Genomic DNA, 23,024 nt, shown 5'->3' with positions numbered 1-23,024 from the left:
ATGAATTGTAGCAGGTAAAGTCAACCACCGCGGCGGTGCACTGCATTACTCACCTTGTATTTCTATGTCCTTACACACGGCGCCGCAGCGGCAGCGGCACGGCATCGCCGCCGCGGCGGCGCCGTGAAAACCCCCTAGTTATATGAAAAATAAAGACACCAGTCACTGGTGTCTTTTTTTTTTGACGGGAATCGGGTTATATGGACTCTTCGCCACAGTGGCAAAGAGTCCATATAACCCGATTCCCGTCGGCTTCCCTTTTGGAAAATCGAATCTATGGGCCAAAAAATCCAAATACATTTTTATCTAATAAATATTTTACATACTTACTTAAAAAACTTTGAATTCACTAAACGCCTACAAAATTTTATATGCAATAAATTTTTCTCTCACTTGAAATAGTTTGAATTAATAATCAATCGCCTACAAATTTATATAGGCAATGCAACGTGCAGGCCATCTCCGATAGAAGCCGATAAATTAGCGGGTTATTTCTTCATACAACGATATTTCATAGTAAGCATCTGTCCTTTTCATTCCTGTGAACTAATCGTCATGTTCTGTCTCGTTCTACCACGCGCCAATATACTCGGAAATAAGCCGATACTCGGCGAGTTATTACGGAGAAAGGTTAATTAGCAACGCACAAGTGCGAGCGAGAAAGATGAACTTCATGAAGTAAAATTGTTATGAGTCAAATGGCGGATGAGTGTTTGTAAACAACTTGTTTGTTTTGTTTTTAAATGTCGAATGTTATTTTATTTTAGCGTTAAGAAGAGTGCAGTGTCGTGAATTTAAATTAATTTGTATTGTGATTTGTTAATTTTGACTCGTACAGCTGAGACTGTTGTCTGACAGATTATTTGCTGTCGAAGGAAACTTCGTTTTCCAAACTTAGTTTTGAATGACCGTATGTGCCGTCACGCATACAACTTAACTCAGAAGGCATTTTTCAAAGGCATCATTATCAAACTTGAAACTCGAACATTGTTGAACATCAGTGCTGAGCGTTTTGGTAAGTAGATTTTTTAGTCCGGCTTCCCTTCCGAAAATATTCACCCTTCGCCACTGAAAGACACACTCAAGTACGAAAAAACGTTTTTATTCGCTTCCGTTATGCATAATAAAATCTTATCATAATTATTACAAAAACAATTTTCAACTATGCATTATGTTATAAACATTGAAATAAATTCTTTACAATACGCTTTTCGGTGACTAAATAAAAATTTGATAATTTACATAAAGTACAATAAAATATGTGAAAATTAAATTGACTATCCGTCAGAGCATGGTGAATAACCTAATGTGATGAATTTTAAAACATCTCTACTATTATGCTCTATTAATAACTATTGAAAGATAGCTACATAATGCACACCAAAATAAGTGCTTTCTCTTTTTATTGCGAATATTAATTTATATTACTTTCAATAGAATAACTATATTTAATACAATATACATTTAAATAAATATTTTAGTAACAGTAAGCACACTATGTTTAGTCAAAGCTAATAAGTTCTGCTGTGTTGTTGTTTTGCTCGGATTTGACCGGCGTCTGCGCAGTTTGCGCTGGAGGAGGCTGGTTTTGGACCATTGGCTGATTTGGTGGGCCATTGCCGAAACTTTGACTCTGCACCTTCATTGGTCCCATATTCTGAGGCATCTGTTGCGGAGGTTGCCCGGGCATCTGCTGTGGCATCTGGCCTTGCATTTGAGGCATAGACTGATTCATAGCACCCATCATTATGTGCGGGGGCATTTGTCCTTGGTTCATCTGGGGCCCCTGCTGGCTCGGAGGCATCTGATTGGGAGGCATCTGCTGGCCTTGATTCATGACATGGCCGGGCTGGCCTTGAGGTTGCTGAGGCAGCTGGGGACCTTGCATTATAACTTGGCCTTGATTCGGTCCAGCGTTACCTTGCACGGGTATAGGTTGACCCTGGGACACCTGCGGCGGGTGCGGCGCTTGGCCTTGAGGGGGTCCTTGGGGAGTTTGAGGTAGCTGGCCCTGGTTGGGCGCGGGTTGGCCCATCGCCTGTCCCGGCATAGTCAACGGCTGCCCCGGTAGAGGCATTTGAGGGTGCATCTGTGGTGCCTGCTGATTGGCCTGTTGATTTTGCATATTTGGATATCCCGACACGGGCACCTGCTGGTTATTGTTCGGCTGGTTGCCCGTCATCACGGGAATTCTCATATTGGGAGCCATTTGCATACCGTACACCGGGTTGTTAGGGTTCGGTTGGGGGATATTCATCTGGCCCATTGTCATGGGTGGCATCATGGAGTTTGGCTGCTGGGGTTGGTTGGGTAAATTCGGTTTCTGTAACTGTTGGGCAGGGTGCGTGCTCTGTATGGGTATACCGTTGGCGATGTTCTGAGCGATCATGTGCATGCCCGGCTGGGTGGGCATGCGCATTTGCATCTGCTGCATCAGCATCTGCTGCTGCATGGGTAGTTGCTGGCTCATGTTGGGTCGGATGTTCGCTTGGTTCATGGTGGCGCTGGTGGGTGCTTGGGTAAACGCAGCGCCGGCCGTGGTCATGGCGTGCATTTGTGGCATGGATGGCATCGGGCCAATTTGGGTGTTGATTGGCATGTTCGCTTGGGACATTTGTGGCTGGTTAGCCATGGGGGTACCGTCTGTCGATGTTTGTGGCATCATCTGCGGGTGGAACTGAGGGTTCACGTACATGGGCTGATTGGGGTACCCCTGTGGGAACTGGTGCATTGTCACTCCGGGCATATAGAACCCGCTGCTCGCGGACATCATGTATTGATGCTTCTGCTGCTCTTGCCTCATCTGCATCTCTCTTTCTTGTTCCTGATAAAAATGAAACGAATTTAGTGAATTATAAAATTTATAAACATGTTTACAATTTATTTCTACTGCACGATTTGTGCACTAATATGATTTATAATATCTATTTTCGTCCCTAAATAATACTATATTAGATAGGCCAGTTTTTCAATTACCATCACTGATCGTGTAGAAAGTGTACGCAATATGAAATGTTATATCCTTGGGCCAGTGTCACTTTAAAAAAAAAAATACAATACCTGCACTCTTTGCAGCGCGAGTTGTCTCTGGTACTGCAGGTACTCGTGCTTCTTCTTCCTCATGGCCTGCAGCTTGGCGGCCATTTGCAGTTGGCGCTGGCGCTCCGCCGCTTCGGCCGCTGCTGCCAGCCGCGCTGCATGCTCAGCCCGTAATGTGTCGAGAGCCGCGCGACTGTCACGCACTTGGCTTATCTTGTCCTGAGCGAAAAGTTAGCATAATTAAAAAACAACTAAAGAAACTAGTGTGTTGTCTGAGACAACTACGTGTTAGCCGGCCCCTTTGTGCAAAATTACGCTTCAATTTTATTGAACACTTTATTTGACAATTAGATTGAAGGCACACGATGTTCAATATAATAATCTTATGTATTTAAACACGCAATTCTTATATATATATATATATATATATATATATATATATATATATATATATATATATATATATATATATATATATAATATAATTAAAAAGCTATATAATGTCAAGACGTTCATAATTTTAAATTGATCTTACGTTCTAACGTCAAAATTGTGACCATAAGCAAAAGATAAGGGGGCTAGTCAGTCGTAAAACATGGACCTTCCACTTACTTTATTTTGAGATTACGTTAGTAGTTAGTAACCAAACCAAAACGCACCTGCAAACTCTCCAAGTAAACTCTCTTGTCGTCCTGCTGCTGTATGTAGCGCAGCAGTTTCGAGTGCATAGCAGTTATGTTCATGAATAGTGTCTGGACTGAAGTATCGTTGGCGATGGAGCGACCTCTGTAATGAACAGATTAAATAATCTTAGGCCGGTATAATAGGACGCGACCCGGTTCGGCTCTATGATTGGTCCAAATTTTGACAGCCAACCAATCACATAGCCTGAACCGAACAGCCTGTCTTGAGACCGAGATGCATCTTGAGTACTGACTATTTACACCGGCCCTAATATCCATATTCATACTAATATTATAAATGGGAAAATGTGCCTATCTGTCCGTCTGTCTGTCTGTTACCTCATCACGCCCAAACCACTGAACAGATTTTGCTGTTAGTTATGGACATACTTCGAGTCCCAGGAAAGGACATAGGATACTTTTTATACCGGAAAAATGTACGGTTTCCTGCGCGATTAACGAATTTTGGCGCAACAGAGTTGCGGGCGTCATCTAGTAAAAAATAGGCCAAGTGCGAATCGGACTCGCGCACGAAGTGTTCCGTACCGTTATTGAGCAAAAAGTTGGCAAAAATTGTGTTTTTTTATATGGGATTAAGTATTTATTTTATTTTAATTTTATTATTAATTATTAATCTTTCCAACGCGGGTGGATTTTGACGCGTTCAATTATTGAATAAAAAGATGATGACGCAAATTGAAGATGAAATTGCATAGTGTGAACATAGTAAATAGAATAGCTGTAATTAGCGAGGTCAGGCAAACAAAAATAAGCAATTCTCGTGGCTCCCAAAAACATACCGTCGTCGTTGCACCTGCCAAATCCTCTAGTAAAAAAATTCAGGGGTAAACAATAAACTATTTTTTTTAATGATTGATGGATTTATCAATAAATTAAAGGTCTTAGTACATACATAAAAAGGTTTGCCACCATCCTGCATTTTTAATTTATTGTTAAGTCTAATATTAAAAAATATAAGCCCAATTAAAATAGTTTATTGTTTACCCTTGAAAATTTTACTAAAAAAACAGAGGATTTGGCAGGCGCAACGACGATACTCTTTTTATCATTATTATTTTACTATAAACCTATATTCCTTTAATTCCTATTATTATCTTCTTAGGTATATATAAAATTCAGTTTGTCTGAGAATCGGCTACTGGGTACTTATTATATTGATAAGTGCATTTGTTGAATAAATAATAGTAAATTATTACAACTCGAGACTGACGGCGACCATTGTTTGTGCGACGGGATAGCGATGGACGTTGCCATGGTGACATACTTATTTAGTCACTTCAATAAAATAATATGGGCGAAATCCATACTAATATTATAAATGCGAAAGTATCTCTGTCTGTCTGTCTGTCTGTCTGTCTGTCTGTCTGTCTGTCTGTCTGTCTTGCTTTCACGCCAAAACTACTGAACCGATTGCAATGAAATTTTGTACACAGTTATTCTAGAGTCTGAGAAAGGACATAGGCTACATTTTGATGTGGGAAAATATCTTATTTCCATGAAAATATCGATGAAAATTTATTCGCATTGCGCAGGCCAGCGCTCATCCCGGGGGTCCTGGGTTCGAGTCCCGCAGGCGGAACAAGTTTTCAATGTTCCTGGGTCTTGGATGTGTATTAAAATAATATTTCAAAAATCTTAAATATATTTTATGTATTATAATATTATAAAAAATCCAGAAATATATCGATGCAATTTAGTTCTAATACGATTCAACAGATGGCGTTTTATTTTATTTTAGTTCTAATACGATTCAACAGATGGCGTTTTATTTTTTACTTAAATATATTTTATGTATCTATACTTCTATACTAATCCATACTAATATTATAAATGCGAAAGTATCTCTGTCTGTCTGTCTGTCTGTCTGTCTCACTTTCACGCCAAAAACTAATATTATAAATGCGAAAGTATCTCTGTCTGTCTGTCTGTCTGTCTGTCTGTCTGTCTGTCTGTCTGTCTGTCTTGCTTTCACGCCAAAACTACTGAACCGATTGCAATGAAATTTTGTACACAGTTATTCTAGAGTCTGAGAAAGGACATAGGCTACATTTTGATGTGGGAAAATATCTTATTTCCATGAAAATATCGATGAAAATTTATTCGCATTGCGCAGGCCAGCGCTCATCCCGGGGGTCCTGGGTTCGAGTCCCGCAGGCGGAACAAGTTTTCAATGTTCCTGGGTCTTGGATGTGTATTAAAATAAAATTTCAAAAATCTTAAACATATTTTATGTATAATATTATAAAAAATCCAGAAATATATCGATGGAATGAACATTTTAGTTCTAATACGATTCAACAGATGGCGTATTATTTTTTTACTTTATTGTAACATAGAACTAATCATACTTATTAGTTAGTATGTTTTTGTTTATAGTTTTTAATACGTTAGAATCTTATCTATACTAATATTATAAATGCGAAAGTATCTCTGTCTGTCTGTCTGTCTGTCTGTCTGTCTCGCTTTTACGCCAAAACTACTGAACCGATTGTAATGAAATTTTGTACACAGATAGTCTAAAGCCTGAGAAAGGACATAGGCTACTTTTTAACTGGAAAAGGGGGTTGTAAGGGGGTGAAAATGCGTAAATTTGGTCAAATTAAGTTAGTTCCAAAAACTCAAAATAGATGGCGCCAAGAGTCCCCTAGATCGCGCTATTGCTTGCTCATGCGTATTTCTATAAGAGGTTGTACCATGTTAAACATGGGTTTTCGATTCTTTCGATTGTTATTTTTTTTTAATATGAAATAAGGGGGCAAACGAGCAAACGGGTCACCTGATGGAAAGCAACTTCCGTCGCCCATGGACACTCGCAGCACCAGAAGAGCTGCAGGTGCGTTGCCGGCCTTTTAAGAGGAAATAAGGTAATAGGGGAGGGTAGGGATGGGAAGGGAAGGGAATATGGGAGGGTAGGGAAGGAAATAGGGTAGGGGATTGGGCCTCCGGTAAACTCACTCACTCGGCGAAACACAGCGCAAGCGCTGTTTCACGCCGGTTTTCTGTGAGAACGTGGTATTTCTCCGGTCGAGCCGGCCCGTTCGTGCCGAAGCATGGCTCTCCCACGTTATACACGTTCTATACTAATCTATACTAATATTATAAATGCGAAAGTATCTCTGTCTGTCTGTCTGTCTGTCTGTCTCGCTTTCACGCCAAAACTACCGAACCGATTGTAATGAAATTTTGTATACAGATAGTCTAAAGCCTGAGAAAGGACATAGGCTACTTTTTTACTGGAAAAAAGGGTTGTAAGGGGGTGAAAATACGAAAATTTGTTTAAATTAAGTTAGTTCCAAAAATTCATACTAGATGGCGCCGTGCGTCTTTTACAATGTGTAATGCGTCGAGTTAGCGACCGGTCGTGCTCCGCGTTACACACGCAGCAAAAGTAATATTTTTGCGAATCGCGCGGCACATTGCCGCTGCACGTGACCATGGCGCTCGTGGCCAACGAGTTGCTGGCGTTTATCCAGCACGCCATCGACACTATGGACGAGGTCAGCATCATGCAGATCTGCAAGTCCTCCTTCTCCAGCGAGGAGATTTGCAAGGGCAAGCAGCTGCTATACGAGACGCTCGGATAGAGCGCGAATATGCCGTCGCGACGAAGAGACGGAACGGAAAGGAGCGTGCAGGACATCATCTCCCTGCTGAAGCAGACGGATCCTGATGAGGTGCCGGCTTTTGTGGCAAAGGAGCTCCACAAGCTGCCGCCCGTCACATTGGACCACGTCGACGTCGTCAGCCTACTGAAGGACATCAGGTTCCTGAAGGAGGAGCTGGCTGGAGTTCGAGGTAGATTGCAGGCATCAGAGTCTACGATCAGTGACTTACGTATTGAATTATCGCAATTAAAAAGTGGTAATTCAATATGTAGGTCACCTGATGCTGATGCCGCATTCGTCACTACTCGTCGTGGCGCGCAAGCGAGCACGTTTAGCCCGTCAGCATTATCATCGGACGGGTCAACGAACACCGCCGCTGCCGCCCCCGCCCCCGCTCCCCTCCCGGTTGCGCCGACCCCGAGTCCTCAGGCGACTCAGAAAAACTTTGCGACTGTTGCTGGTCGCCCCGCACCTCCCCCGCGGGCGAAAACTAATGGGGCGAATGAGAGCCGCAAGGCTTCGAAGAGTTGCGAGACTGAGAGCCGCAAGGCTACGAAGAGCCGCAAGGTGGAATCTTCTCGGCTTGGCAAGGACGAAGGCAGGAGGTGCGATGAGGAGGGCTTCATACTGGTGGAGAGGAGGAAGAAGCCCGCCGCCCGCAACCATCGCGGCACCGCACCATATGTACCTGAGCTGCGTCTGCGGAGCGAGGTCCCCACGACGCCCCTGTACATATCCCGCCTGCACTGGTCCATGGAGGTCCAGGATGTCGTGGACTACATCCATAAGAAGACGACACTGCGCCTGAGGGTCGAGCGTCTGCAGTCTCGCCACAAGGTTAACTTTAGCTCCTTTGTGGTGAGAGTACCGACGAATCTTCTGTCGACTTTCGAGGCGCCGGAGTTCTGGCCGATGGATGTAGTCTATCGGAGGTTCCGGGGGAGACTCCGGAACGAAGCGAGTCACGTCGCCGGCAAAATGTGACAGTGTTAGTTTTTAAGTATATATAAAATATGTATGTTGGTTTTAAGGTATTTATTATATAATTATATGTATGTTAGATTTAAGGTATTTGTTATATGGGCCTCTGATGCCCGAATTAAATGATTTGATTTGATTTGATTTGATTACATCGCGCTAACGCTTGCCCAACATCTTTCTATAAGAGGTGGTATCATCATTCACTTTAGTTTCGGTTTTTTTCGATTGTTATTTCTTTGCGTTATTTAATAAGCCTTATATATTTTACATTATATTACATAGGGTGACGTAACCTTAAACCTATCAATGATAAATAGTTTATGGGTAAAGTTGTGTAATTGGGGGGCTAAATAAGCTTTAAAATTTGGCATAATATATAAAGTTTAATTAAAAAAAAATGAAATATTATGTACACACTGCACAGCTGTTTTGATTTAAGGGGTACCAGGGTATTTTTTATAATAGCTTTTGACACCAATTTTGTTGACATCGCGCGCTATAAACTGAAGTCCACGCGGACGAAGTCGCGGGCAACAGCTAGTACTTTATATGGCAAAGAAACCTTTGCCGGGACATCTGGTTTTACTATAAAAAAACGTTGTAACAACAGCAATACGAACCTAGATGAATTGCTCTTCATTCTGTTGACGAATATTTCAACCTGCGACTTGAGAGTTTCGACGAAGTCATCAATTTCCTTGTCTTCTGCCTCATCTTCCTGGCCCTTGGCTGTGTTCGGTTTCGTGAATTCTTGCTGTAAATAAAATTTGAAGACAAATTATAATATTTTATGAACTGCACTTTTATGGCTATGCTTTATCATTTTTTTGCAATATTTATGTTTAACTTATCATACTCTTAGCTGTTCTTACAGCTAACATTTAAATAACCTAAGTAGAGTACTAGTAGGTATTTTATTATTTGTATTTTACTAGTTTTTTAACAGTTCAAAATTCATTCTCTAATAAATACTATGTTCTCACGATATAAATGAAACACTTTATCCTACAATCTTAACAAAGACGACACTTCGACATTCCCATAACAATAATCTTACCCTATAGCGTCTCATTGTCAAAGGCTATGAAGAATTACTAAGAGGGTAGTTACTAGAGTCGCATACGCATTCAAACCTCACCTCAGGCGTCTCCGTAGTGGTATGCGACGACGGCGCAGTGGGGGCGGCCTGGGCCTCCCTAGCTACTCGCTGCTCCCAGTAGTTGCGGTCTAGGTACCGGGATAACTCCGTGCTGGTACCGCCGTGCTCGGGAGACGCGCTCACTGAAGACGGCGTGGGAGAAACTGCAAGGTTGACAACATCTTGTAAGTATTTGAAGATGTTTGAGAGCATCTGCTGAGTGTTTGGAGATGGTCGAGAACAACGTTTTGGAGATAGTTGAGAACATCTGAGTGTTTGAAGACGGTTGAGAGCTTTCCACAAATTTTTGAACATTTGTGGAAAGTTTTAAGTGATGTCGATAAAAGTGTTTGAAGGTGGCTTATTCAAACATTCTGCAACAATATATTATTATTATCTATACTAATATTATAACTCTGCAGAATTTGTTAGTTTGTTTGTTTGTTTGAACGCGCTAATCTCAGGAACTACTGGTCCGATTTGAAAAATTCTTTCAGTGTTAGATAGCCCATTTATCGAGGAAGGCTATAGGCTATATTTTATCACGCTAAGACTAATAGAAACGAAGAAATAGAGGAAAATGTGGAAAAAACGGGGGGAAATTATTTGAAAGGGTTTATTTGAACGCGCTAATCTCAGGAACTACTGGTCCGATTTGAAAAATTCTTTCAGTGTTAGATAGCCCATTGATCGAGGAAGGCTATAGGCTATATTTTATCACGCTAAGACTAATAAGAGCGAAGAAATAGACGAAAGTGTGGAAAAAATGGGGGGAAATTATTTGAAAGGGCTTATTTGAACGCGCTAATCTCAGGAACTACTGGTCCGATTTGAAAAATTCTTTCAGTGTTAGATAGCCTATTTATCGAGGCAGGCCATAGGCTATATTTTATTATTCTACGACTAATAGGAGCGACGAAATAGAGGAAAATGTGGAAAAAACGGGGGAAATTATATGAAATTGCTTATTATCTTATGATTCTTAAGAACTACAGGAGCAATTTTTATGTTATTTGGCAAACATGAAGAATAGACCATGTTAAGGGACATAGGCTATTTTTTTTGCGGAAAAATGTACGGTCGCGTGAAATTCCTAAATTACGCAAGCGAAGCCGCGCGGAATAGTAGATCATTCAATGCTGTACATTGAATGATCTACTATACTAACGCGGACGAAGACGCGGGCAACAGCTAGTGTTGTATAAAAATTCACTAATTTTTAATGTGAAGAGACAATTTAATTATGACGAGGTAAATAGTGCTCTCTCAAAAATAGTACATTGGTTTAATGTTAATAAGTTAATTTTGAACTCTAAGAAAACAAAATGTTTAAAATTTATCTTGCCAAATGTTAGGCAAGTACAAACCAATGTACTATTAAATGATGAGAAAATGAACTTAGTAGACACCACCATATTGCTAGGCATAACGCTGGATTGCAAGTTACAATGGGGTCCACATATTGCAAAACTGGCAGATAAGCTTAGTTCTGCAGCATATTATAATAATAATAATAATGCTTTATTTCAGGCAATAAAATACAGCCCATATGAATTATTAGTAGATTAGTAACAATTTTTCCTTAACTTATGTTAGTAGGTTAGTAATTAATGTTAATTTTAACTTTTTTGTTAATTTTATTTAATCTTAATTGCTCGACACTACATTATGTGACGAGCATGCATCTTGCTACAGGTGCATGAAGTCTAATCCAGTGCCCAAGCAGTGCAGAGTCCCACCTGTCCGCAAACGCCCTCAGGATGCTGTTGGTGCTGTCCCGAAGCCTCGCCATCAGTGAGGCGCTACGCTTCCTAATTATTGCATAAAAGTCGTCTACTTGCGCCTCGGCCAGCATGCCCGACGCACTACAAAACCTCGGCAGCCCCATCAGCACCCTGAATGCGTTATTGTACTGTACTCTCAGTGCATTGTATGACCTCTGCGTATAGCTGGACCACAGACTACACGTGTAAAAAGATTGGCAGTACGCTTTAAACAAAGTAACTTTAACGTCTCTGCTACACTGAGTAAATCTGCGGGCCAGCATATTGCATCGGACTGCCAATGCCCTTCTCTCACGCTCCATGTCTTGATCATCCCTAAGAGTATCGGTGACCCAATGACCTAGGTACTTAAATTTGCTAACTCTTTTAAGTGGAGTGTTACATAGTTTTATAGGTATATTCGTGTCATAGCATTTCGTACCTGACTTGAAAACCATATACTCACTCTTCGTAGCATTATACCTAAGTCCGTGGGCCTCCACATATCTTTCACAAATACGTACTAGCTTTCTCAGCCCGCCTATAGAGGGACTCAGCAGCACCATGTCATCAGCGTAGCTAATGTTGTTGACGCACGCATTACCTATGTGGCACCCGACACCTGTGCTGCTGAGCTCCTCAATAAGCGAGTTTACATACAAGTTGAAGATACGAGGCGAGCTGATCCCCCCCTGCCTCACCCCGCATTTCAACCCATAAGGCTCCGAACACACATCAGCCCATCGGACATAATTTAATTGATTCATATACCAATTTGATATACCAATGTGATTTCACGAATTATGCTGTTAAAAAAATTCGTGAAATCACTGATGTAGAGACCGCACGATTAGTTTACTTTAGCTACTTTCGTAGCATAATGTCTTACGGCATCCTCTTGTGGGGAAACGCGGCGGACATTAATACAATATTTGTGCTGCAGAAGCGAGCTATTCGTTCTATTTATAAGATGTCGTCTTTTGAATCTCTAAGAGAAAAAATTTAAGAAATAAGAATTCTGACCGTCGCATCTCAATACATTTTGGAAAATCTCTTATATGTTAGAAAGAACATAAATATTTTCAAAAAGAAAAGTGATAATCATAATGTAAATATAAGAAATAAGAACAAGTTAGCAATACCAATGTTCAGACTAGCCAAAGTAAGCAAATCATTTAAAGATCACCTATACAATAAAATCCCAGAAAATGTTCAAAATCCTTTAAACAATTTTTAAAAAGCAGTTAAAGAACGTTTGTGTGCTAAAGCGTATTATAAAGTCAATGATTTCATCGAGGACAGCACACCTTGGGAATAGGGTGGCTCCATGCAGGTTACTTTTCTTTTATTAAGCCATAACACTGTAATTTTCCATTTTTTTAGTAAAAGATGGCCCCGTGCGAGTTTCTTACGCCGGTTCTTCTCGGCGGGGTAGTTCCCGAACCGGTGGTAGGCAAAGTAGTTTCTTCGTTCGACTTTCAAAAAGTGTATCATGATACCCATTTTGAATAAAAAGATATTTTATTTATTTTTATTATTATTATTAAAAAACAATAGATATTTTATTTATTTTTATTATTATTATTAAAAAACAATATTATTATACACAGCTACTTCAATGCAAGTAGGACACACATTGTGTAACAGCTATTGCCATTTTACAATGCAGCTAATAAGCCTACAATAGCGAATATTGAAAAGGAAAACTCTATTTAGTTCTTGTTCTCGTTCTCACAGTCTAGCAGGCTGATTACTTGAGGGTCTTAGAAGAGGCATTCTCTTTTTATTAGGCAATAAAAAGACGGCGGTCTAAGACTATAAGGTTCATTTTAGTCTACTTAGTTAATGAAAGCATGTCCTTTTTGCGAGAAAACTCACACAGACTTTGTACAGTACAAATTTAAATTGAATTACAATAACCTTAGCTTAAAATAGCATATTCTGTCAAATCAAAGTTATTTATGCCTGGACTGGCTTTATCAATGCAAGCTCAGACCAAATAAAAACCAATTAGATGGCCCAGGGCCGTCGTTACCCATTGCGAGGCCCTAGGCGGAAGGTCTTTGCGAGGCCTTGTGCGCAGTGTTGCCAACTTAGTGGAATTTCCACTAGATCTGGTGGTTTAGACGTACCTTTCGGCGGGAAAAATTTGGTTTTAGTGGCTGGTGGATTTCTTAGTGGATTAGATTATTTAAGTTAGCTTCGCTTCGACGTTAGCTTCGACGTTAAACCACTAGTTTTTTTTATTATTTTTCTAACCCTTAAAGACGCACATTGGAAACTTAATTATATTATTATTATCTTTATTTGTTTTGCCGCATTCTAACGCTGATATAGAGCGATTATTTAGCATGATGAATGTTGTCAAGACTTAACAGAGAAACCGGATGAAGTTTGATCGCCTTTCTTTCGTGCAAACTGCAAGGTTAGCACGCGAAGGCAAATGCTGTAATAACAACATAATACCAAATACCGTATTACAAAAATTAGAACTAAAGAGAAAAAGAAGACGTTCATCTTTACTCTTAAGTACCTACTTATACATAGGTACATAGGTAACTAAAATTTTCCTTTTTGTAGTAACAAAAATAATTATTTCATAATAATAATAACGTTGTTGTTGTATTATTTTCAAATTATATTCAGATGGGTTGTTGTTGTCTTTACTTTATTTAGTGGAATTCTGGTGGTTTGAGAGGCCATTTAGGTTTTAGCGGTTTCTGGTGGTTTACACTGCTGAATTTTATGGGTTAGTATAAAAAAAAAGTTGGCAACACTGCTTGTGCGGGAGCCGGGAGGTCTTTGCGAGGCCCTTTGTCTTACAAACTTGCGAGGACCCTGCAAGAGCGAGGCCCTGGGCGACCACCCCTTAGGGCCGCCACTGGATAGGCCATTTTGTCAAAGTTAAGTGCTTACTTGTAGGATGCAGTGTGTTCTCCGGAGCGATGTATGTACGAGATTTTCGTTCCTTCTCCTTCTGTTCAGCTTCGGATTGGCTGAGCGCGAGGGCCAGCTGCAATTCCTCTTCTTCTTGCAACTCTTCAGCAGATTTACCCCCTGGTCGCTTCTGAAAAGTGCAAGAAAAGTGTTGAGGGGATTTGTAGAAAAAGGGTTTGGTATAAGTAAAAAAAGGCTTAGGTTAGGTTAGGTTTTTGTAATTTTGTAAACAATTTTTAAATAGTCATAACAATATAAAACATTACTTCTTAGTGTACTTCAAAAGTATTTGTACTCTTGGTTTTCTGCTATTACAGTGTATAACTTTATACACTTTAAGTATGTTTAAAAGTATCGTAAAAGTTTTAAGTAGTTCGAGAAACTTCACTTTGCACCGATATTTTAAATACTATGATTTAGTTTTATCATTATGATTACAAACATAGTACCTACAAAACATAAACGAAAACTGGAACATAACATACATACGAGTCAAATTTATAACCACCTTTCAGTTATTTTATCCCCCACTAAAAAGGTTTAGTACCTCAATTGTAGGAATCGCAGACACATAGATTTTCAATTGTTATGCGACAGCCAGGTGCCACTTGGGGATTGATGGGTTAAAATGGAGAACAACTGTGCAGATATTGTAACTTTGTTTAGTCCCTAGAAATCTGGTTTAATGCTCTAAGCTAGAAGTAGACCTCTTTATTAACTAGTAAAAGTTGTCATAACTAACTAGAATATATTTGATGAAATAAAAAACACAGATAAGCCATTTATATTTATTAGAAAAATATTTATACACAAAAGATAACACAAAATTAAAATTAACAAGTCCAGTCACTATTTCTAAATGTCTATACCAAAATGAGTCGTAATACATAATAGCTTTATTATCATAATTTTAATAGTCTCGCTGATAAAATTATCTTAAAAATCATGTCACAAAGTCATTAACTAAAGCATAGTTATAAGAATATATACTAATCAAATTATTGTTGTTTCAGTCTTCTCACAAATTTTGGAGTTTCTGGGACAGTAATGGGAAGGACAGACTTTTCAGGAACAAATGGATTAATATGTGGGACTGGTTTAGGATGGTGCACCAACTTCGCCCTCATTTCTGCCACAGCTCTCTCTTCCGCCTCCCTCTGCTCCTCCTCCCTTTGTTTCCTTATTTTCTCCATTTCCTCTTCTTTCTCCTTTATCTGCTTTTCAAATTTCTCCCTCTCCACTGCTCTCTTTTCTGTTGTGAGTGCAAATGGTACAGGTTGGACTAGCTGTACAGGTTTCAAGACCGGTTTGAATGGTTCCTTATACAGTACAACTGGAGGTTTTGCTTCAAACTTGATATGATTTTCTTTGTTTTCCGATGAAGCATTGGATACGCTGCTACCAGTTGTGACACATTGCATTCTTTTTTTCACAGCCTTAGGTAAAGGTTGAGCCTTGAATTGTGTAGCAAGTTTCCGCTCCTCCTCTATTTGCCTCTTGATTCTCTCTTCGTGCCTCTTCCTCATTTCCTCGTCTCTTCTCTCAAATGAGAATGGCTCGGGCTTGACTGGCCCGTGACGGATTTTATCACATTTCTCCGTCTTCTTTGTTTGCTGCAGAGGCTTGAAGTCAAGTTTGATTTGATCAGCGGAATTAGCTCTTTTGTAGTGGAATTTAGGGCTTTTTGGTTTTGTTGGTTGTACAGTCGCTTTGACTGGTACTTTTGAACTTTCCAAAATATGCTTTGGTGCTGGACGAGCCTTAAAGCTTATATGTTCAGGTGATTGGAATATTTTCTTGGGCACTTCGGTCAATTTAAACGGCTCCGGAACAGTGGCAGGTTTCTTTTGCACTTCTGGCAAATGTGAGGGTCCTGTTATAACAGCTTTAGGAATAGGGTTAGCTTTTAATTTAAACTTTTTAATTTCCTCCAATTCCATTTCCTCTCTTTCCTTCTGAGATAATATATGATGAGGCCTGGATCGGCTCTTGGAACGAAGCATTGGTGACTGAGGTACTGTAAGACCAGAACGACTTCCAGAATTAGCCGGATTCGGGCGAAATGTTCTCGGTCTCGTCGAATGAAAGCGATCTGGTGTATCCCGTTGAAAATGATAGATTGCTTCAGCCATTGATACGAACTTTGTCCTCGAAAGATCTTGCTGGGAGTTTTGTGTGTACCTATCGTGACTGTGTTCACTAAATTCGAGTTTCACCATATCTCGTCTGAGTGCAGCGATATCGTTCATAGAAAGCGATTTCTTCATTCCAGCACACTCATTTTCAAAAGATAAGTCCAAGTTGTTGTATTTTTCGAAGTCATCTTTTGGTGTCAAAGGTTCTTCTTTTACATGTAAGTTACCGTTTGGCGAAAAATACATTTCACCCCGAAAATTATTAACAAATCTTCTTGCCATTGTTCCACGACAACACAGTTATAAAATTGCAAACAAAATAAAAGTTCGTTCCGTACTTCGTAAATCCTTGCACCGTTAAAATTCGAAATTCAAACTTTGACGCCTGTCACTTGTCAGTTTGATCATTGACAGCATTGTCTATGGTTACAAAAAATTGCCAGGCAGAAAATTCGGACATAAGGCCAATATGTCCGAATTTTCTGCCTGGCAAAGGCCAAAATATCTCCATGCCTTTCAGCAAAATCGGTTCAGCGGTTTGATCGTAAAGAGGTAACAGACAGACAGACAGACAGACAGACGGACAGACAGACAGACAGACAGACATACAGACAGACAGACATACACACTTTCGCATTTATAATATTAGTATAGATTATTGAGAATCAACTATAATTTTCTACAGTTTTTTTATTGGTTTTTTATATCATTTTTCAAACTGGCAATGAAGGCAAACTGTCACATTTTTCTTCCAAATGTCAAGTGTCAACTGTCAAAAAGATGTACGAAGTAGAAGGCGAATTTCGTCGACATTCAGCGTTATTTTTTGATATATATATTTTGTTGGTAAAACAAGTATTACAACAGCAATATTGATCACTTTCTTAAACAAAGCTCTAGCACAGAAACAGAACAGAAAGAAGCCTTAAGATGTCCCAAGCTTTACCTACGCCCAATACGCTCCTACCTTTGGAACTTGTCGACAAATGTATTGGCTCACGCATTCATATTATCATGAAAAACGACAAAGAAATGGTCGGAACTCTCCAAGGATTCGACGATTTCGTAAACATGTTGCTCGATGACGTCACAGAATATGAATCAACGCCAGAAGGAAGAAAAATAACAAAACTCGACCAGATACTTTTGAATGGGAACAACATTGCAATGTTGGTACCTGGTGGTGAAATGCCAGGAGAATCTTATGAAGGGCAATAGCAAGTACTTTTTCTTTTAGGTTAATAAATTTATTTGTACAAAGCAGAGTTTTAATGAAGTACCGCAAAAGATAACCTAACCTATTGCCTAGAACACTATCAATATTACTTCTATTTGAATTTATTTATAAACAATAAGCAGCAACAAATAATGACTTATATAAATAAGTCACTGTAAATGTCAATTGAGCCAGTGTTGAAGCTATTCTAATAGAATAATAATAAGAAATGCTAAAACTATTGTTATGTGGTTTGTGTAGATAACAAAAAAATTTACATGTTATTAAAAACACATACCGGAGCTGGAGCTGGTCCATAGTCACTGGCGGTATCCACTATTTCCAATTTTGTAGTTGAAGATGGCGGGCGACTTACTTTGTCAAAGCAAGCATCGCACACACGGACCTAATAATAAAAATATACTTATTTGAGTTACATGGTACACCAAAATAATATACTTTAAAAAGGTAGCCTTTTAAAGCGAGCGTCTATAGAGACAGTGACGCCGTGTCTGTAAAAAATGTATGATCTGGTGTAGATAAGTGACGTCACAGACGCGTTAATGTTGCTCTGCTCGACTTCAAACCACTCCAAACCATACAATTCTCATTGTCGCGGCGTGACTGACGCTATAGACGCTCGCTTCGAAAGCTATCTTAAAAGTAACAACTATCCTTTGTTTAAATAAACTGGCATTGTGTTTCATACTCAAAAAACATTTACAGTCACATTGTTTTACTCACCTCTTTTTCAATTCCGAATTTAGGTAATGTTGATGTTTTGGAGCTACACTGCTGGCAGAAAACTTGTCCGCAGGCTCGACAGTGGTGCCGACGCACCATCAATGAAAATGTTACTCTGCATCTGCATCAAAGATTTCTATCAATGATACCACATATTTACGGAGTTTGGCGAAGTAGAGAGTAATGTGAGAAAATACATAGAAGTGTATTGCTACACTAATTATTACTACCTATTTGACCGAGCTTTGCTCGGTATTCGATAAAACACGGATAAAATTATTTTTTATAAAAATGATTCCTAGCTAGATCGATTAATCCCCCCACGAAAACCCCTATAAACTAAATTTCATGAAAATCGTTGCAGCCGATTCCAAGATTCCAATTATATATATATATACAAGAATTGCTCGTTTAAAGATATAAGATAAGTCATAGTGCAAATCATATGACACTGAAAATGATCGCCGCTTCGCTGCCATTCCAGTGTGATTTGGCCCTAACTTCCAAGAAGACAAAGACGAGGAAAATTTTTATTCAAATCTTTTTTCTAAACTCTGAAGAAAACGACATAATATGGTTGTATTCATATTTAAGTATTATTATTTAAATAATGAGAGTTGAGAGTTGAGACCCATTGAGGATTTACAAGGTACTTAAGCATAATAAGATAAGATAAATACAGTACATTGACCTTTATAATACTGTTGTTAAAGTGCAAAACATACAACTTTGTGTAGAAAGAAAACAATACATTAAAATTAATTTACAGAATGAACTGCACATTCCTTGAACAATTATCAATAAAAATTAAAATGTAAACAATAAACATGTTTGTGCACTCTGCTTTATTATTTTTATTACACTATTTTACATGATTATTTTACAGGCGGGCATTTGAATTATATGTGTAAATTTCAGTCAAAAACATAATAAACAACTTTCACAATGAGTAGATAAATTGCATCAGTAAGTTAATGTTCATTGCTATTTTGCTCAGTATAATGATAATTATTACTGACCTGTGACACACTTCACCGTCTGCCCATTCCGGGGCAGAATCCGCAGAGAACATAGCATCAGATTCCTTGAGAGGTGGGAATTTATGTCCTTCAGCTTTCAGAATGTTCACAGTATCCTAAAACAATACACTTCACTCGTAAACACTATATTGACAAAAAATAAAATAAACAATAGTTTTAAAGTTTAATAAAAAATGGTAGAAAATAACAAAACAACAAACAAAGCATTTACGTGTTTCAGTAACAACAGATAAAATATCTGCAGGCAGTGACTACTGACTAGGTGATACAATCAATGAGTCATGCTATCTTTGATAACAACCTGTTTCACATTGCTTATTTGACAGTTTAAGTTTGCAACTCCTTCTCCATAATAATTTGCTCATGGCAACATCATACATGATATAAAATATGCGGAATTTGTATGTTGGTTTGTCTGATAACTCTCCGTGCTAAACTTTTTAACCAATTTGAATGAAATTTTATAATTAATATTTGTAATATCTCTAGATAGGCCCAGGAAATAGCAAAGGATAGCTTTTTATTGCAACAAAATATGGGGTTCCCTTGGTTTCGGAACAGTTTTATATAACCAAAAAAAATGAAACCTATTAGAATATACACTTTACATGCTAAACAACATCAAAATAGTCACATTATCAATTTATTCCTTACATTGCAGCATTGGGGTCTTTCCACTGCACAATCACTATCCAAAGACTTATTCCAATCCTAATTAGATTATAAAATCAATAACTGTGTGGCTACTATAGTGTGCTTAGTGATTCGACACTGATTTTGCAACTTCTTATTGGAACTGACTGATAGCAATTCTACTAATATTTTGTGTAAGCAGGTTGTGTAAGGTTATGAAACGAATGCACAGATAGTTGAGCCAGTCAGTAGTGTACAGTTGGAGAGTGGACTACTTTTGAACTATATTGTCAGGGAATAAGGATGAAAAGCAGTCTAAGCATTTGTCTTTGACTGTTCCTATGCAGAATAGTTTGTTAATATTATTAGCTCCGTCATGGAAAAACCAGACACAATAGCTTATCGTGGCCACATGTGGCCACTGGTACTTGGGAGTTTTTTTTATAAAACTCAAGAAATTAAAAATACATAATATGCAATGTTATGTGTGTAATGTATGTGCAAAAGAGTTATGTTTTTATAATTTACATACTAAAAAGCAGTACATAGTTGCAGTATTTTAACACAGTTTTCTCTTTGATGATGTAGTTTTTTTTGTATTGATTAACATTACCTGATTATTTTTGTATTTCACCTGCATGATGATTTTTGTTGATATAATATTAGGTAGGTACCTGTCGTATATTATGTTTAATATGTGTTGATGGACAGAGTTTTTGTTATGCTTATAGTTCAATGTGATATAATACTAGTTAGTTTTTAGTTCTATTTTGTTTTGAGTTTTACCTGTCTTTCACTAAGTAAATCTTATGCTAATATTGTTACCTTCTATGCTGGTGTAGTTGTAATTGGACCTCAGTCTAAATGTCGTGTGTTGTTATTGTTATTTTACTGTATGTTGTTATTCTATGGTCTGTAACTGTACCATAATAAATAAATAAAATAAATACCTGCACAGCTCTATACTTTGGTGAGTTCCGGAAAGCGAAAGCCCAAGCTTGAATCAGTTCTAGAATTTTGGTCTTCAAATTCTCATGTTGTGTTGTTTTCACTAAATCACGAAGCATTTCACAAAATGCCTTTGATGCCACTTCATCATGAACACCAGAGCCTGTTGAATGACAATAAGTTATTAACTGCACACATGACACAGTGCAACAAAATAGTTGCAGGAAAATGTATAGAATGAAAAACTGCACACAGTGCAACAAAATGAAAGTTGTAGAAAAATGTATGGAAATTAGAATGACATTGTTTAAGGAAAAGAAATATAAAATGTTCTTAAAATTCATTATTCGAAGGTTAAAACTCTGTTTAGGTTATGGTTTCTATACAAGATGTTATTTGTGGTAAACACTTAAAGATTCAAGTGTCTATGTGGTAGAGAAATGTTAGGATGAAGCCAAACGAGCGTAATTTTGTGAGTCGTGAGTCGCAGAATTTAGGTTGAGTAAATCTTTTTTCATACAAGTCATGACTCACAAAATACGCTCGTGTGAATCAAAAGGGGCCTTTGTATGAAACTGAATGCAGCAGAATTTTGACGTGGGGGAGCCATGCTTCGATATAGGCCGATTCGATAGATGCACGAATAGGCCGGCTTGACCAGAGAAATACCACGTCCTCACAGAAAACCGGCGTGAAACAGCGCTTGCGCTATGTTTCGCCAAGTGAGTGACTTTACCGGAGGCCCAATCCCCTACCCTATTCCCTTCCCTATCCTCCCTTATTCCGTTCCCTTTCCATCCCTACCTTCCCCTATTACCCTATTCCCTCTTAAAAGGCTGGCAACGCACCTGCAGCTCTTCTGATGTTGCGAGTGTCCATGGGCGACGGAAGTTGCTTTCCATCAGGTGACCCGTTTGCTTGTTTGCCCCCTTATTTCATAATAAAAAAAATAAAAAAAAGAATTTCTGCCAGCCGAAATTCTGTGACTCACAACTCACTAATTACGCTTGTTTGGCTTCACCCTTATGGTAACAAGAAAGGCAGCTGATGAAAATGACAAAAATAGTATTTTGTTTAGGTACATACCACAATTCTTTACAATACTTTCCAGGGTAAGCAAAGCGAACATAGCCTGATAAGGATTTTGGGAGTACAGCTTCTTTTTTACAGCAGCTACAGCATATTTTGGCCTGAAAATGTTGTTATATTGTAAAACAATATAGACACAGATTTATCGATTCTTAGATATGTATGGTATGTAGTTTATACTTACGAACAATCATTTTGTCTAATTAAATCGCATATTTGTATAATTGATGGCCAATCAGGGTCTAGGCGTAGATTACTCGTCGCTTTATCTGAAACACAATTTATTCGTATTACCTCATTTTTTTTACAAGCCAAATGGTTAAATGTTTGCGATCATACTGATTAATATTCGTAACAATAAAATATAGACGAGTAAAAGGTAGAAAGTGATACAAATTGCCCGATTATTTGTAAATTTTGTTATTTAACATTGGTTTGCCTACATGTCAATCAATTTATTTAACAACGTTAAATAGTGTTTATGAACAACAAATACCTAATAATTTGTCAAAATTATTAGCGCGAAACATTTTGTAATCCTATACACTCTCGAAATTATAAAAAACTTTTGTTTAGAGACGAAAAACTCAAATCTTTTTCGTATACAGAAATTGACAGATAAGTATGTCAAATCATAATATGTCAAGTAGAAGCATAGATAAATAAAAGATCTTCGTCTTCGTCTACGGAAATCATATAATTATTGCCAATCAATAAGTGCCCTCATTACTCATAGATTATGGAATTATGGGTTGCGTCAGGCATGGGTAAAAAAACGTTTTAATATCGATTTACTAACAATTTATTCAAATAAAATGTATAATTATCCTAGTTAATACTTACTTTTCGATGAAATAGATTTTTATCGGAGGTGAGTTTGTAAATTAATTACAGCCAAAGTATAACGTTTTATTAAAATGTTTATGGTTTAAGGTATTTTAAATGTTGTGCTTTATACCTCATATTTTTTAAAATTTCGTTATTATATTGGAACTAGGTAAACCGGAAGTCGCGGAATAAGAAATTGGGGTTTATCCTCGCCTTAAAGAATA

General features: G+C 38.3%; 3 protein-coding genes across 5 annotated transcripts; 1 reads left to right on the top strand and 2 right to left on the bottom strand.

Moving 5' to 3' along the window:
* Positions 1–1,219: 1,219 nt before the first annotated feature.
* On the bottom strand, positions 1,220–22,583 carry LOC121732249 (hepatocyte growth factor-regulated tyrosine kinase substrate). Of its 3 annotated transcripts, XM_042122067.1 has the most exons (14): positions 22,469–22,583; positions 22,157–22,241; positions 21,970–22,073; positions 20,886–21,046; positions 19,282–19,397; positions 18,263–18,383; positions 17,817–17,924; positions 14,147–14,297; positions 9,468–9,631; positions 8,950–9,083; positions 3,699–3,825; positions 3,061–3,258; positions 1,976–2,824; positions 1,220–1,864 (listed from the first exon to the last, which is right to left on the bottom strand). In XM_042122067.1, exons 1-14 carry the CDS (start codon positions 22,500–22,502, stop codon positions 1,502–1,504), a joined length of 2,715 nt encoding a protein of 904 aa, XP_041978001.1. In that variant the 5' UTR covers positions 22,503–22,583; the 3' UTR covers positions 1,220–1,501. The 3 variants fall into 3 exon arrangements, with proteins under 3 accessions (XP_041978001.1, XP_041978000.1, XP_041978002.1); XM_042122066.1 differs by having other exon boundaries at positions 1,221–2,824; XM_042122068.1 differs by lacking the exons at positions 20,886–21,046; positions 21,970–22,073; positions 22,157–22,241; positions 22,469–22,583 and adding an exon at positions 19,514–19,588 and having other exon boundaries at positions 1,221–2,824.
* On the bottom strand, positions 14,993–16,672 carry LOC121732250 (targeting protein for Xklp2 homolog). Its single transcript, XM_042122069.1, has one exon. It carries the CDS (start codon positions 16,582–16,584, stop codon positions 15,166–15,168), a length of 1,419 nt encoding a protein of 472 aa, XP_041978003.1. The 5' UTR covers positions 16,585–16,672; the 3' UTR covers positions 14,993–15,165.
* LOC121732251 (U6 snRNA-associated Sm-like protein LSm5) lies at positions 17,085–17,562 on the top strand. Its single transcript, XM_042122070.1, has one exon. The coding sequence runs from the start codon at positions 17,233–17,235 to the stop codon at positions 17,518–17,520; it is 288 nt and encodes a 95-aa protein (XP_041978004.1). The 5' UTR covers positions 17,085–17,232; the 3' UTR covers positions 17,521–17,562.
* Positions 22,584–23,024: the final 441 nt, after the last annotated feature.

This window comes from Aricia agestis, chromosome 12 (assembly GCF_905147365.1).
Source record: "Aricia agestis chromosome 12, ilAriAges1.1, whole genome shotgun sequence".
Lineage (NCBI taxonomy): Eukaryota > Metazoa > Arthropoda > Insecta > Lepidoptera > Lycaenidae > Aricia > Aricia agestis.
The sequence above is the reverse complement of the archived record's forward strand: the minus strand, read 5'-3'. Positions and strand labels throughout refer to the sequence as shown.

Excerpts from the sequence above, each read along its gene's own strand:
- LOC121732250 (XM_042122069.1), bottom strand. The coding sequence starts at position 16,584 with ATGGCAAGAAGATTTGTTAATAATTTTCGGGGTGAAATGTATTTTTCG.
- LOC121732251 (XM_042122070.1), top strand. The coding sequence starts at position 17,233 with ATGTCCCAAGCTTTACCTACGCCCAATACGCTCCTACCTTTGGAACTT.
- LOC121732249 (XM_042122066.1), bottom strand. The coding sequence starts at position 22,502 with ATGTTTCGCGCTAATAATTTTGACAAATTATTAG. Across the intron at positions 3,826-8,949 it reads ATGAAGAGCAATTCATCTAG|AGGTCGCTCCATCGCCAACG; the intron begins GTTCGTATTGCT and ends TGTTCATTACAG. Across the intron at positions 2,825-3,060 it reads TCGCGCTGCAAAGAGTGCAG|GAACAAGAAAGAGAGATGCA; the intron begins GTATTGTATTTT and ends CATTTTTATCAG.